General features: G+C 38.3%; 1 protein-coding gene and 1 non-coding gene across 2 annotated transcripts in view; both read left to right on the plus strand.

The window, feature by feature from the left end:
• SCFD2 (sec1 family domain containing 2) overlaps nt 1–13639 on the plus strand; it is a 398024-nt gene that overhangs the window by 43507 nt on the left and 340878 nt on the right. The window contains exon 3 of the mRNA XM_060012557.1: nt 3924–4051. Coding sequence (XP_059868540.1) covers nt 3924–4051 — 128 coding nt within the window. The remainder of the gene's footprint in view (nt 1–3923; nt 4052–13639) is intronic.
• On the plus strand, nt 11096–11168 carry TRNAE-UUC (transfer RNA glutamic acid (anticodon UUC)). The gene has a single exon. It is a non-coding gene; the product is annotated as a tRNA-Glu (tRNA).

Here is a 13639-nt window from a genome sequence, read left to right on the forward strand (position 1 = left end):
TGTGTTACTTTCTGCTGTCTGTTGACCATGAATCTTTTTATTACTACTACTGCTGCTGCTGCTGCTGTGTTTATTGGGCACTTATTATGTGCTAGGCATTGTCCTAGGTCTTTAGATATACTAGCACATTCATTTCTCATAACAACCCACTGAATAAGTACTATTACCATCCCCAGACAAGAGAGGAAGAAACATGTATAGACAGGTTAATTAACTCTGCCAGGGTCATAGAGCCAGCAAGTGGGAGAGCCAGAACCCTTCGTGGTTGGGTTCCAGAACCCATGCTTCTACCAGCCTACAGTGCTGCTACCACTAGTGCACTGACCCTTTTGTGATAGCCCTCTGTGTATTGCTTATTCCCTCATTAGGAAACTAGTTTGGAGAGGATAGAGAATTATATAAAATATACTGTCATAATTATAGTGTGAATTTCAGTGAACTTTCCTTGACTTATAAAATTGGACCTCATGTGTCCAAGTTTCACATGATTTCATGTGGAACTTCAATAGTGTGAAATGTCTATTGGATCAACTTTTATGAGGATATTAGAGAAAGGCAGTGATTAACTCCTAAGCTCAACTCAGATGCAGATATAGGAGTACATGTGTAAGCCACCAAGCAGCAGTAAGAATGACTTAGTGAAGAAGTGGGCGCAGGACACAGCAGAGCTGCCGGTAAGTATGACTCTGATCTTCTTCAGTGCTGATTATTCAGAGAACCAGAATTAGTCCATGAATGTTAGCTTGGTAAACTTTAAATGATCATGTGTAATGCGGGGGTATATGTTCAGAAAACTGATATGGAGAGAAAGTAGACATTAGCAACTGTCGTATCTAGACAATCAGAATTGTTTATATCGACAAAGCAATTTTCGTGACCTGGCTCCACATCGGTGTCAGAGACCATGTAAACTATATATTTCTTCTTAATGTTTTAATAGAAAAGAACCTGAGAGTACAAGTCCCAGGTGACTTCAGTATACGTGAACAAATCGAGATTGTATGAAAAACATACTCAATATAAGTGGATTCATTTAATATATTACAAACCCTTGAGCATATTGAATTTTAAGACAGTATCTTTCACAGCAATAGTAATAATAGTAACAACCACCACCACCACACAACTCCTCACATTTGCTTTATGTGCGTTATCTTGTTTAACCCTCAACCGCCCTGTGAGGTGGTCACTGTGTTACTTCCATCTCACAGATGAGAAAACAGAGGAAAAGAGAGGATTAGTTACATGCATGAGGTTATGCAACTAGCAAGCATTGTTTGTTCATTCAGTATTTGTTGAGTGTACCTGGCCCTATTCTAGGTAGTGGGGAATTAGCAATGAGTATAAAAAAATCTCTGCTTTCATAGAAGGACTTTATGTTTTCCATAAGGGAGCTAAACAAGAAACAGAGAAACATGGAAACATAGAATGAATCAGATGGTAATATGAATTATGCAGGACACTAAAACGGTGTGAGGGAGAAGGGTATGCTGGAGTAAGTTGCTGGGGTGGGCTGTCGTTACTCTTTTACACGGGTGGTGAGGGTGACATCTCAGCAGACATCTGAAGAGAGAGAGGGATGTTGGTAGGAAGAGCATTCCTGGCAAAGGAGGGAAAGAGGTCCCTGTGCTTGGAGTGCCTGCGGAGGCTCAAAGGGGCCATGGAGCTGCTGTGGGTGAAGGGAGAATGGTGGGATTTGAACTCAGATTTATCTGACCCCAGAACCCCTATTTTAACCATTGCAGTAGTCTGATGGGGCAACCACAGCATTAGCTGATGTACTGTGATCTTGGAGACACTGTATTATTCTCATGGAAAAGAGGGCGGCAGTAGAGTTCTACTCTAGAGGTTCTGTATGTAGAGTTGAGAGTATAGAAGAAATCCCTGTGGCTTGCGGTGCTTTGGAGAATAAAAGTAGGGAATGATTGCAGACCGTAAATTTGGGAAACTGGGAGGAGTGTACCTCCCCTGCTCAAAATTCCTCAGTGGTTCTCCATTGCCTTCAGAGCTTTAGAGAAATTAAGTAACTCTCCCAAAGCCCCATAGCAAATAGACCTAGCTTTAAAAAGAATTTTTTTTCTTATTGTAGTATAGTTGACTTATAATATTGTGTTAGTTTCAGATGTACAGCAAAGTAATTCAGTTATATATATATATTTTTTTCAGATTATTTTCCATTATAAGTTATTACAAGTTGTTGAATGTTGTTCCCTGTGCAATACGTAAATCCTTGTTGCTTATCTATTTTATATATAGTGGTGTGTATCTGTTAATCCCATAGTCCTATTTTATCTCTCCCCCTCTTCCCTTTCCCCTTTGGTAACCATAAGTCTGTTTTCTATGTTTGTGGGTCTGTTTCTGTTTTGTAAATAGACTCATTTGTATTATTTTTTAGATTCCACTTATAAGTATAGACCTAGTTTTGAGTGATGATAAAGACTTTGTTCATGACTGCTGAACTATGCTACCCTTCTCAGAAAGTGAAATCAATCTCATGTTGATTGGCTGCTCATCACTTACAGACTGAAGTCAACAAGCCTTGGCAAGGAAGGCAGGGCCCTCCTAGAGTAGCTCCCACCGTCTCTTTTACACTTACTTCTACTGCCCCTCCCCTTCCACCTTAGCATGGAGCAACTTTGCTTACATGTCTGTCTCTTCTTCCAGACAATAAATCATTGAAAGCTTTTGCCCTGTTTTGTTCTATATTCCAACCACGGAGAATAGGACTTGGCATGCAGTTACCTGCTCATTTAAATTAAACTTAGAATATTAATTTTAATATTAATGATGACAGTTTTGGTCAGATCAAAAGAAGTGGAATATGTTGAGCAGTGATGTTAGTTAATGCAGAAAAAATAGATAATAATAACCTTTCATTAGTAGTTGTTTTTATTATGTGTCAGACATTAAACTCAGTCTGAAATACATCATTCCAAATCAAATTCAAATGTGAAAGATAAACCTTATTAGGTATAATTTTAGAGCTAAATTAATATCTTATTAGATACAACTTTTAAGATAAAACTTTTGAAAATGTATTAATTTTTAAACTATTGCTAACTGGATAGTAGGAGGTGTTTCTGGAGCTTTAAGTAGAGGAAAATGTCCTTAGAAAGGGAAAGAAGTCATCTTTGTTTCTTTGTACTCAGTTTTTAAAACGTTACTACAAATGTGTATACTTGGCTACATGCAGAGATCTTCCGGAAAGAACACTGTACTCATTTATAATGGGGATGTGGCACTTTGGGTGAGACAGAGGGCTGTTGGAGAAGTGAGCCCAGATGAGACCCTGCATAATGCCCTGCTTCGTGCTCTTATCAACGGTTAACTGTAAGGGCTTTGTCAGTAATGTCCTTCCAACCCAAGGCCCAAAGTGGGCTACTTAAGGCCATCGTTTCATAGCCTAATTCCTGATTGTCATTCACTAGGAAATCTACTTGTTAGGAATTCTGTTGAGTAATTTTTGAATAGAAATTCTCATTGCTGATTGCCTTCTGTTTCTCAGACAAGTACATTACCTGAAATTTATATGCTTGTAATCACTGATACATCATTTTTGGACATGTATTTAATTTTGGCTTACATAACATTTATATGTTACTCTAGCAATGTTCAGTTATACTCTGAAATACTTTTAAGTGCAAATTCTCAAAAAAAAAAGTCATACCGTTTTCCCATACTTCTCATAGCACAGCATGCCCCCCCTTTTAGGTGGCTTGATTTTATTGTTTCCTTAATTTCTCAATATTTTGTGCTGATTAGAATGGGTGAGATGTTCTTTATTTAATCCTAATACTTAAAACTGTCAGTGGGAAGAACTACGTTAGTACTTAGAAAAGATGCTTAAGAAATTATTTTGCTCGCCGCCCTTTCCGTTATCCAGTAGAAATTTACCTAAAGCTCTTTCTGTGGTTTTATTGCAGTGACCCGGCAGCCAAAGCCCTGTGGGAAGCCTTATTGAACACCAAGCACAAAGAGGCAGTGATGGAAGTCCGGAGACATCTAGTGGAAGCAGCAAGCAGAGAAAACCTGCCAATCAAGATGAGTATGGGTAAGTTATCCACTTACCCACAGACAGTGACCGCCGGCTCTGAGGAAGTTCATTTAAGTCTGCTCTGATCTGTGGGCCGACCTAGCCAGCATGGCATCTAGGTAAAAGTATTGAAGACGTTTGTAAACTGATGAAAGAGTGGGGAAGGAATTTATACACATGCCCTCGGGGCTCAACCTTGAGCTCTTTTCTTAGACTCAACTTTGGGAAGTCCAACAGAGTCCTTGCTTACAAGGCATCATGTTGTTAGTTATTTGATCTAGAACTCTCAGAATTGGTCTGAACTTCCTCCCCTTCATTCTGTCCCACTCCTACACCCCTGCCTCCACCTCCACACTTACTGTGCAGAAGTGATCGCTTATTAGTTTAGACTTGATGAATGAATGACTGTGCTGACAACTCAGTTGAGGAGATGGACACGTTCTGTCCCGGCCTCTCACCCTTAGAGTGGTCTGCCGATTGTCTGGTCACATCAGTGTTGCCCCTTCTTCACCACAGTATGAAATGCCTGATTTTTCTCACTTCCTTTTTTTTTCACATGGAGCTTTGTCCTTAGTATTAGAAAAATGGGGCTGCAAGGAATTTAAATTTTAAATGGCTTTTTTCTTTGGATTAAAATGTCAGAGAACTAATGTTTTTATTGGAGAAAAGGAATCTGGGGTTTTACCCTTTTTAAATTAAATAATTTTATTAGTATGGAAATATTTAGATATGGATATTGAATCTGGTTTTAATAGGTAGAATTTATTTCTGGAAACTTGTAAAAGTTTATTTCTCTATTTAAAAAATAAGGTTTCTCTTATAATCTGCTCTTAGGTATCCAATAAATATTAGTACATTTTACTAGATGGGTAAATTTTTCTTGTTGAGATTTCTCACCCAAATTCTTGATTCCTAATGAGTACAAAAAAAATCAAACTGTCAAGTTGAAATAGAAGAACAGAATTTTGGAAGTAAAAGAACGTGGATGAACCTAGAAGGAAAAAAGTTAGAGGGTCGTAATATGAACAAAAATCATAACTTTCAGTGTCTTAGGTGATTATATATGAGGGCTTTAAGGAACATGAAGGGTGATAAGAAAAGTGAAAATAACTAACATTTATTGAGCACGTATGATGTGCCAGGTTTTCTTCTAACTCTTTACATGTGTTATTTAATCTTCACTGTAATTCTGAGACGGGTGCTATGAGTATCCCATTTTTCAGATAAAGAAGCTGGAATAGAGAAAAATTAAGTTGCCCAAGCCCATACATCTGATAAGGAGTAGGACTGGAATTCAAATCTAGACATTCTAATGTGAGGGAATATGCTTTTTATTTATAAAATTATCCTAACTTCATACAACCAAGGCCAGAGTCCTACATGTTGTTTTGAAGTAGAAATAAAGTTGTTTCTTTGAGATCATCCTGGCATTCGACTATAATTCTTGTATCTTTCTCTCCTTCCTCCCTCCCTCCCCTCTTTCTTTCTTTCTTTCTTTTCTTTCTTTCTTTCTTCCTTCCTTCCTTCCTTCCTTCCTTCCTTTCATTTTTTCTTGGCTTTTCTTTCCACAGTTATAGGTACACATTAATAACATATGTTTACCTAAAATATTTCCTTATCTGTGAATATGTTGAAATAAGAACTAATTCATTCACATCATGAATAGAGAAAAGTAGGAATGCGCAAAGGGTCTGGGTGATAAGGTTAATTTATATTGCATTGCAGTGATAAAGCCTTATGATGCTATCACAGAGCATAAATCAGTTTTTATTGCTCAATCAATGCAGGACTCTTGAAAGATCAAAACACTTTACATTTCTAAAGCTCTGTATCTTTTAAAAATAATCAGAGCCAGGGAAAAAAAAAAAAAGCGGGTAGCCCCATAAGGAATTCAATTTAAATATTTGAGTTTTCTGTCAACCAAAAAAATTTTAGATAAGATGGTTTGATTTATCCCCAAGCTCCAGACATGGGGGAGGGTGAGGAGAGGAAAAATAAAAAAGAAGGAAAGAATCAGACAATTGTTAGCCAACTTTGTTGTAAGAAGGACCAAAAAGATTGGCCCAAATCTTATTCTATCTGTGTGCCAACTATAATTTAGTAAAAGATAACACACTGTGGCTATGCATTTCTGCTTCATATCACGGGTCAGAATTTCTGGTGTGTCTCATTTCCATATACCAACAGATACATAACTGTGAACAGTAAGGAAAAGGGCTGGAATTTAAACATAATAAAACATTGATATTTGAAATCTGCTTATCATTAAAAAAAGAAAAATCATGCTCTGATATCCTAGATGGCTGGAATGCTTTTTCTAGCAGCATTGAAAGCTATGAAATGTACTTTAAACTATGCACTGTTCTCTCAACCCCTGCTGTAAATTCTACTGAAGTACACATTTTTTTGACTGTGATAGAGGCTTCTGGTATTTTTGAGACATTAAACAGATATTTTAATTCTAGATTGAAGACTTTTCTTATATTTAAATTCACTGGGAGGGATCCCATTATATAAAATTTCTCAGTAAAAGGTAAGTTAATATTAAAACATCATGAGCACCAAGAGAAATAATCATCATTCTCTTAGGGGAAAAAAGTTGAATTGCCAAAAGAAAGAAAAAAATTCATTTTATCATTTCACATATAAACATATGCCTTCTTTCCAAGAGATTGTTATTAAATTGTCAGTTAACTAAACATATATGTTCCAGAAAAGTGGTTTTTTAAAACATTGTAAACTGAATTGCATTTTTCCCACTGGCTTTACATCATGGAAAATGTATTCTGAAAGTAAAAAACAAATGGACTCTAAGAAACCCATTTGTTTGGACCCAAAATGTTCACTCACAGAGTAAGATGCCCATCTCAATCTCTCCATTTACAGAGAATCTGTTCCTCTGGACTGACACTGTGGTTGGGGGATCTTCACCGGTTTTCCCATAGCTCTCTGCAGAGTGGCTATATTTAATGGCTGGCAGAAAGAGCCTATTAGGGCTAAAGTGAAACAGATCTCTTTATGACACTGTTCTTTGTTCTGCAGCCAGATTGTTTGAAAAAGTATTCTATGCTCAACGCCTGTTTCTTTATTATTTTCTTGCTTATTAATCTAGTGTAGTCTGGCTTCTGGTACTTTTTTGCTGACAAGTCCTCTGGGCTACTAAATATAAGGGCATTTTTCTCAGCCCTCATTCTTCTTCATTTCTTTGCGATATTCACTACCAGATTGTCACCACTTTCTTGTACATCTCTCTCTGTTTTCTGGGACTTCCGGCTCTCCTGATTGTGATGGAGTGCAAAGTCAGTTACACATGGAGGTGAATCACAGTTCTGCTACTTATTAGCCAAATTTCAATTTATTTATCCATAAAAATGGGGAAACTATTTCCTGGAATTTTGAAGGAGAAAGAAAGTTCTGAGCAGAGTGAAGTCAGACAAACTGGAATTGGTGTGCTGCAGTTATATTCTATCTGTGGGGAAATCTACGTGGGAAACTATATTATAAGAGGGTTGTAAAATCAAAACAAACAAATCAAATTAGATGATTTCCCCCTTTCTTTCTTGGAAATGTACCAATTCATTCTTTCCACTTAAGTTGTCTTTTTCTAGACTTTACGCTGAATATTTCCCTTTTGATAACACATTCTTTCTTTAAGCAGAATTCTAAATAGTTTTTCCATTTTCAGCTTAGTTATTACCTCTTCCCTGACTCTGTTCACCCCCCAAATCACCTTGGCTGTATTTGGGATTCCCAAGCCTCAGTGGTCACACTTTTACAGGAACATCTCTTGAGCTACGTTTCCAGAGGATAATCTGATCCATTGCGTTGTGAAGCTTCTGAATTCACTCTCCTTGTTTGGCAGCACTGGAGTGTTAGGTCCACATAATCACCATCAGTGTCTCTCTTCTAAATGAAATGTGATGAGTGTTTTCAACCATTTGTGAAAAGACTAGCCTTTAACCAACACATTTTCTAGCTCTGAGCCACTGACAAAGTTCTAGTTTGTTAATGTCCTTCCTAAAATGTGATGTCCAGCGCTGAGTAAAGATGTATTGTTCTTTGCCTCTTTTTGGACACCATACTTCTCTTAATGAAGCCCCAGATGAAACTAGTGATTTTTGCTTCCCACCAGTGCCACACCCACTATCATTTCCTACTTTTACGGCTTTGAAAAATAGCTTAAATCAAAACACTAAAATTTTATTCGATGTGTACTTTTTTCAGCATTATTGAGAGTACTCTGTTTCCTACTATTGGTATTGAGTTCATCCAGTTCTGTGTTTTGATCACATTTATATCTTTTGCCTTCATTGTGGAGAATTTTGTTTGGTATTAAGGGGAACATGTATGCATACACATCCATGTGTACGTGCGTGTGTGAACTGGGTGTGGAGATTGTGAAACTTTGCAAAATGGATAGGTTAAAACCTAATAAGACTAACGTACCATTTGATATATGGTAATTGATAAGAGATAAGAAAATCTGGATGCCTCATAGGGAACATGCACTGTTGAACTCTCACATATCCTTGTCTTCATGTATTAGCTCTTGCCGCAGTTTGGGGAATGAGGAAGGGAATTGACTTTTATTGGATAGCTACTTTGTTTCAGGCATTATAACAAGTTTACATAGTTTGTTTCATTTAATCCTCCCAGTAGTCTTGTCAGTTTGGTACTCTTCTCCCCCCTCCCCAGATCTCAACCCACCCTTCTGCTGTGCGGTGCTGGGGCTGGCGCTGGGCAGACCACATCCTGCTCTTCAGCTGGCTTCCTGGTGGGCTACACTGATGAGGGGTGCCAGAGGGAAACTGCAAGTCTGGAAGGGGAAGAAGCAACTTGCCTCTTTCCCCCTGCTGCCTGTGGATTTTGCTTCTGCTTGTCAGTGTCATGCCAGCAGCACTTCTTCACCGCGGCAGTGGCAGGTCCTTCCTGTGGGAGCAACTGAATCCAGTTTGCAGTTCTTCCAGTACTTGCAGAACCTGCTTCATGGCACCCCCTCCTCAGAGGCACCAACCTAGCCAAGTAGCACTCCGTTCTCAAGAGGTATAATTCCAGCCTCTGTGTTTCTTCCATCCTACTGGTGGTAGCTGCTTCCAACAGTTGCTGCCTGCATGATACCTTGGAGTTCTCGTTTACCTTTCAGTTACCCAGTTAACAATTCTGTATGTTAAATTTTCTCTGCTCAAATAACTGGTGTATTTTCCACCTTCTGCCTGGGCCCAGCCAGGATACAACCCGGGTCTGTCTGACTTCTGTATCAGGAATCAAACTGCTGGGGGTGGGGGGTGGGGAGCTGCTACAGAGCCACAGACACAGATATGGTTGTGCCATTCCTCTGTCTAAAACCATTTGATGGTTCCCCATTGCCTGAAGATAGTGTCCCAACTCCTTAGCATGCTATTTATAGAAACCTTTCTGACTTCTAGCCTCATGCTTCATCCATCCACTCAAATTGCTTTTCCTCCCTACTCCCCATTCCTCAGCAGGAACTTCTGTAGATCCAGGTCTTTGTTGTTTTCACCTGAAATATTCTCGTTTGATTGTCCCTCCAGGTTTCCTCCACCCTTCTCTACCTGTGCTTCTGGAGGCTAACCGTTATGGACTGCCTCAGCACGCTTTTCTGCCCTTGGCCTCTCAGTTCGGTTTGGCCAATGGGAGGCATGGGCAGGAGATTTAGAGGGTGGGGGGAGAGTATGGTTAGGGTATTGTTTGCCTGGCTTCATCCCTGCTAGGATGCAATTGGTTGCTTCCCTCTACCCTTCCCTTGTTAGTTTTCCTTAACACCCCTGATTTCCCTTAGCCTAACTTCTTAGGCATTCCTGTTGTTATGTTTGCCTTATTTTTCCTGTTAGAGTGCCATCTTTTTCCTGCTGGGACCTTGACTAATATAACCACTCACTTTACACTACGTGCTTGTGCACACACGCATGCACACACACACACAAACACTTTCCTGTCAAACCCACCTTATTTTTCATGATCTAGTACAAATGTCACTTTCTCTGTGGAACCATATCTAATTCCCCTTTAACCTTCTTCCTACACCCTCCTCAGCAAGCTGCATTGATTGCTCTGGCTTCTGAGGACCCACAGCTCTTTCTCTTATTTCTCTTAGTGCTCTGTCTTAGCACTTACCACAGTGCAAAATGGTTAAATGTGTGTGGATCCAAAACTTTGCTAGACAGTGTCCATTTCATATTCTCCATTGGCTGTTTGGCTTGGTATATAGTGTGTGGCTTAGTACTTGCTGCTTGAATGAATGGATTGCCTGATGCGTGTGAATGAGTAGTAGACGGACAATGTGTATTTCTACTTTCAGTTATATGCATTAATATTTCTATTTACAACTTTCCTTTATGATATTTCTTGTTCCTCCTGATATATTGTAGCATCTGATCATGTCTTCTTTCTTGATGCTCTTCCCTTGGTCTTCATGTCACTCTGCTCTTCTGGTTATCTTCCTCTTTCTGATAATTGTTTGATGCTTTTTTCCCTTAATTCTAGTTTCCTGGAAGACTATAGATATTTTTGTATCCCCTATTGTGCCTTGCACATGGATACTTGGTTAATAATTGCTACTGATCTTAAAGCCTGACCCTACTTCCCTCCTCCCTCCAAAAAAAGAATGCTCATTTCATCCTTCAGGCTTTTAAAATTCTCCCCCAACATTTTCTCCATCATATCTCGCATCCCCTGTCATTCTTTCTAAAAGATGACATCTTCTCTCCCTATCGGTACTGTTTTTGTTCATACTTCTATTATAGCAGTTACCACCAGACCCTGAGTAGTTGGGCCTGAGAATTCTTATCTGTGCTTCTTAGTATTGTCCACACCTAACACAAGACCTTGAAGTTACTATATACTCAGTAAGTGTTTATGGAATGAATAAATAAATTCTTGAATTAATACTGTCAGTTGGTATTTGTTATGTATTTATTTAATGGATTGCTTTTTCTATCTCCCTCCTATGGAATCCAAGAGTGACACTGATTTAGAACATCAGTTCTCAAAACTTTTTGGTCTCAGAATCCCTTTACATTGTTAAAAGCTATTGAGGGGAATTCCCTGGTGGTCCAGCGGTTAGGACTCGGCACTTTCACTGCTGGGGGCCCAGGTTCAATCCCTGGTCAGGGAACTAAGATCCTGCAAGCCATGTGGTGCGACCAAAAAAAAAAAAGCTATTGAGGTTCACAACAACCTATGAACAACAAAAAAAGAAACTATGTGGACACCAAGAGCTTTTGTTTATGTGGAGCATATCTATTTTTTTTTTAACGTCTTTATTGGGGTATAATTGCTTTACAATGGATGGAGTATATCTATTGATACATGTGAGACAGATAGAAAGAAAATATCACATCAGGAATTCAAGCAGGGAAAATTTTTAAAATATTTATTAATTAATATAAAAATATTATAATAAACCTATTACATGTTAATGTAACATATTTTTGTGAAAAATGACTATATTTTCTCAAATAAAATAATGTAGGGAAAAGAGTGGTACCACTTTACATTTTTGCACATCTCTAACGTCTGGCTTAATAGAAGACAGCTGTATTCTCATATCTGCTTCTTCATTCAATCTGTTGTGATACATTATTTTGGATAAAGTATATAAAGAAAAGCTGACCTTAAAAAGATACGTAGTTGAAAAAGGAAGGAGTATTTTAATAACTTTCCAGAAAATTGCAGATATTCTTTGATACTACACCAGGTTTACAAGAGGTAATTTCTTACAGGTTAATTGCAATGTGGAATATGAAACCATATTGCTGAATTTTCCATACTCTGGTACATTAAAACCCATTGGTGTCTCTTGCACTTTGAGTGGCTCTTTTTTTTTTTTTTTTTTTTTTTTTTTTTTGCGGTATGCAGGCCTCTCACTGTTGTGGCCTCTCCCGTTGCGGAGCACAGGCTCTGGACGTGCAGGCTCAGCGGCCATGGCTCACAGGCCCCGCCGCTCCGCGGCATGTGGGATCTTCCCGGACCGGGGCACAAACCCGCGTCCCCTGCATCGGCAGGCGGACTCTCAACCACTGCACTACCAGAGAAGCCCTGAGTGGCTCTTTTATGCACATATTATTTTATAGCATTGTACATTATCACTTGGGCAATATTGGTTCTTTAAGTTATGCAGATTTTCGAAATGTTGACATATATTATACAATATAACAAAGCCACATTTGTCAATATCACCACTGATATCATTAGAAAATCTTTAAGTATTAGGAATGTAAAGATATAGGGGCAGATACAAGTTTTCCAAAATTATAATTTCACATGAAAACTTGAGTTTCGATATTGACAATACAAACTGTTAATTGTTTTCCTTGAAGTGACAGATTCACTTCATTTACTTGTTGGAAAAAATGTGCGAAGAACCATACTTTTTCAGTTGTCTTTTCGGTAAAAATTTTATGCCATTAAAACAGTGTGAACAGCGGTTCACAACTCAAGTAATCATATCAGTGCTTTTCCTTGAGGCAATGGTTTGCACTGATACTTTGGTTGCCCCAGAAGTGCTTTTTGTATATTTCCCATTTCTCTACACAAAATACTGATGTTTTCTTAAGGGTTGAGATTTGATAAAATTAGTAACATTTGATTTTTCATCATAGCCATTCTGAAAGTGAAACTGACTACTCGTATAATTTGGTACCACTGCCTTGATTGGTGCTAAGGCACTGGCACTTTTACCCACCACTGTTATTGTACCGTCAATGCAAACACAGGATAGTAACAAAATCAAGTAGCATCTTTGTATTAGTATGAAAATAGTTCTGACTTTTCTGACTACCTGAAAGTGCCTCAAGGACCCAGGGGTCCATGGAACACCTTCGAGAACCATTATTTAAAAGAGTATCCAAGGGGTCCAAGATTAGCACAGTTTTCTAGAGGTCATTGGAATCAGTAGAAGGGGGAAAACTCATTGAAATTTTTTCTATACATTATCCAGATTTAGCCATAATAGACAATTGTTCTCATTCATTTAAAAGGTATTTATTAAGTGTTCATAGTATATAATTAGGTCCTTGAAGGGGATAGGAAACATGAAAAAATACTGTCTTATTTTCAAATGAACAAGTTAATTAACTTTTCTGATCTGTTTTCCTGTCTTCAAAATGGGGATTCTATTGTCTGCTAACCCGACAATTAGATGAGATGATTTATTATGTAACATATAAATGTTTGTGAAATTCAGCGTGTTCTGTAAAAGGAGGATATAGCATGATAAAATTATTTACTGCCTCCTGGGCAGATAAAAGACATTATAAAAAATAATGACCAATGGTCATACAATTGCATATGAAGAGTTATTCTACCAGATTTAGGGGTGGAATTACATTGCCTGTATGATTGCTTCCTGATCATCTTAGTTGGAAAACATGTGACTAGAGTAATGATTTCCAGAAGTGAAAGTGGAGATTGGGGTTTTAGTTACCTAGTGATTATGTTGGAGCCTAAGTAGTGAATTTCTAAAGGAAATATAACGTAAGGGTGATCATCCAGGAAAAGAAAGTAGAATGAGTGAGAGGAGGGTTGAAGGCAGAGTCGTAAGGAACACATCCATTTAGGGGCGTGAAGAAGAAGAGGATCTAGAGA

This window comes from Delphinus delphis, chromosome 5 (genome assembly GCF_949987515.2).
Source record: "Delphinus delphis chromosome 5, mDelDel1.2, whole genome shotgun sequence".
Taxonomy (NCBI): domain Eukaryota; kingdom Metazoa; phylum Chordata; class Mammalia; order Artiodactyla; family Delphinidae; genus Delphinus; species Delphinus delphis.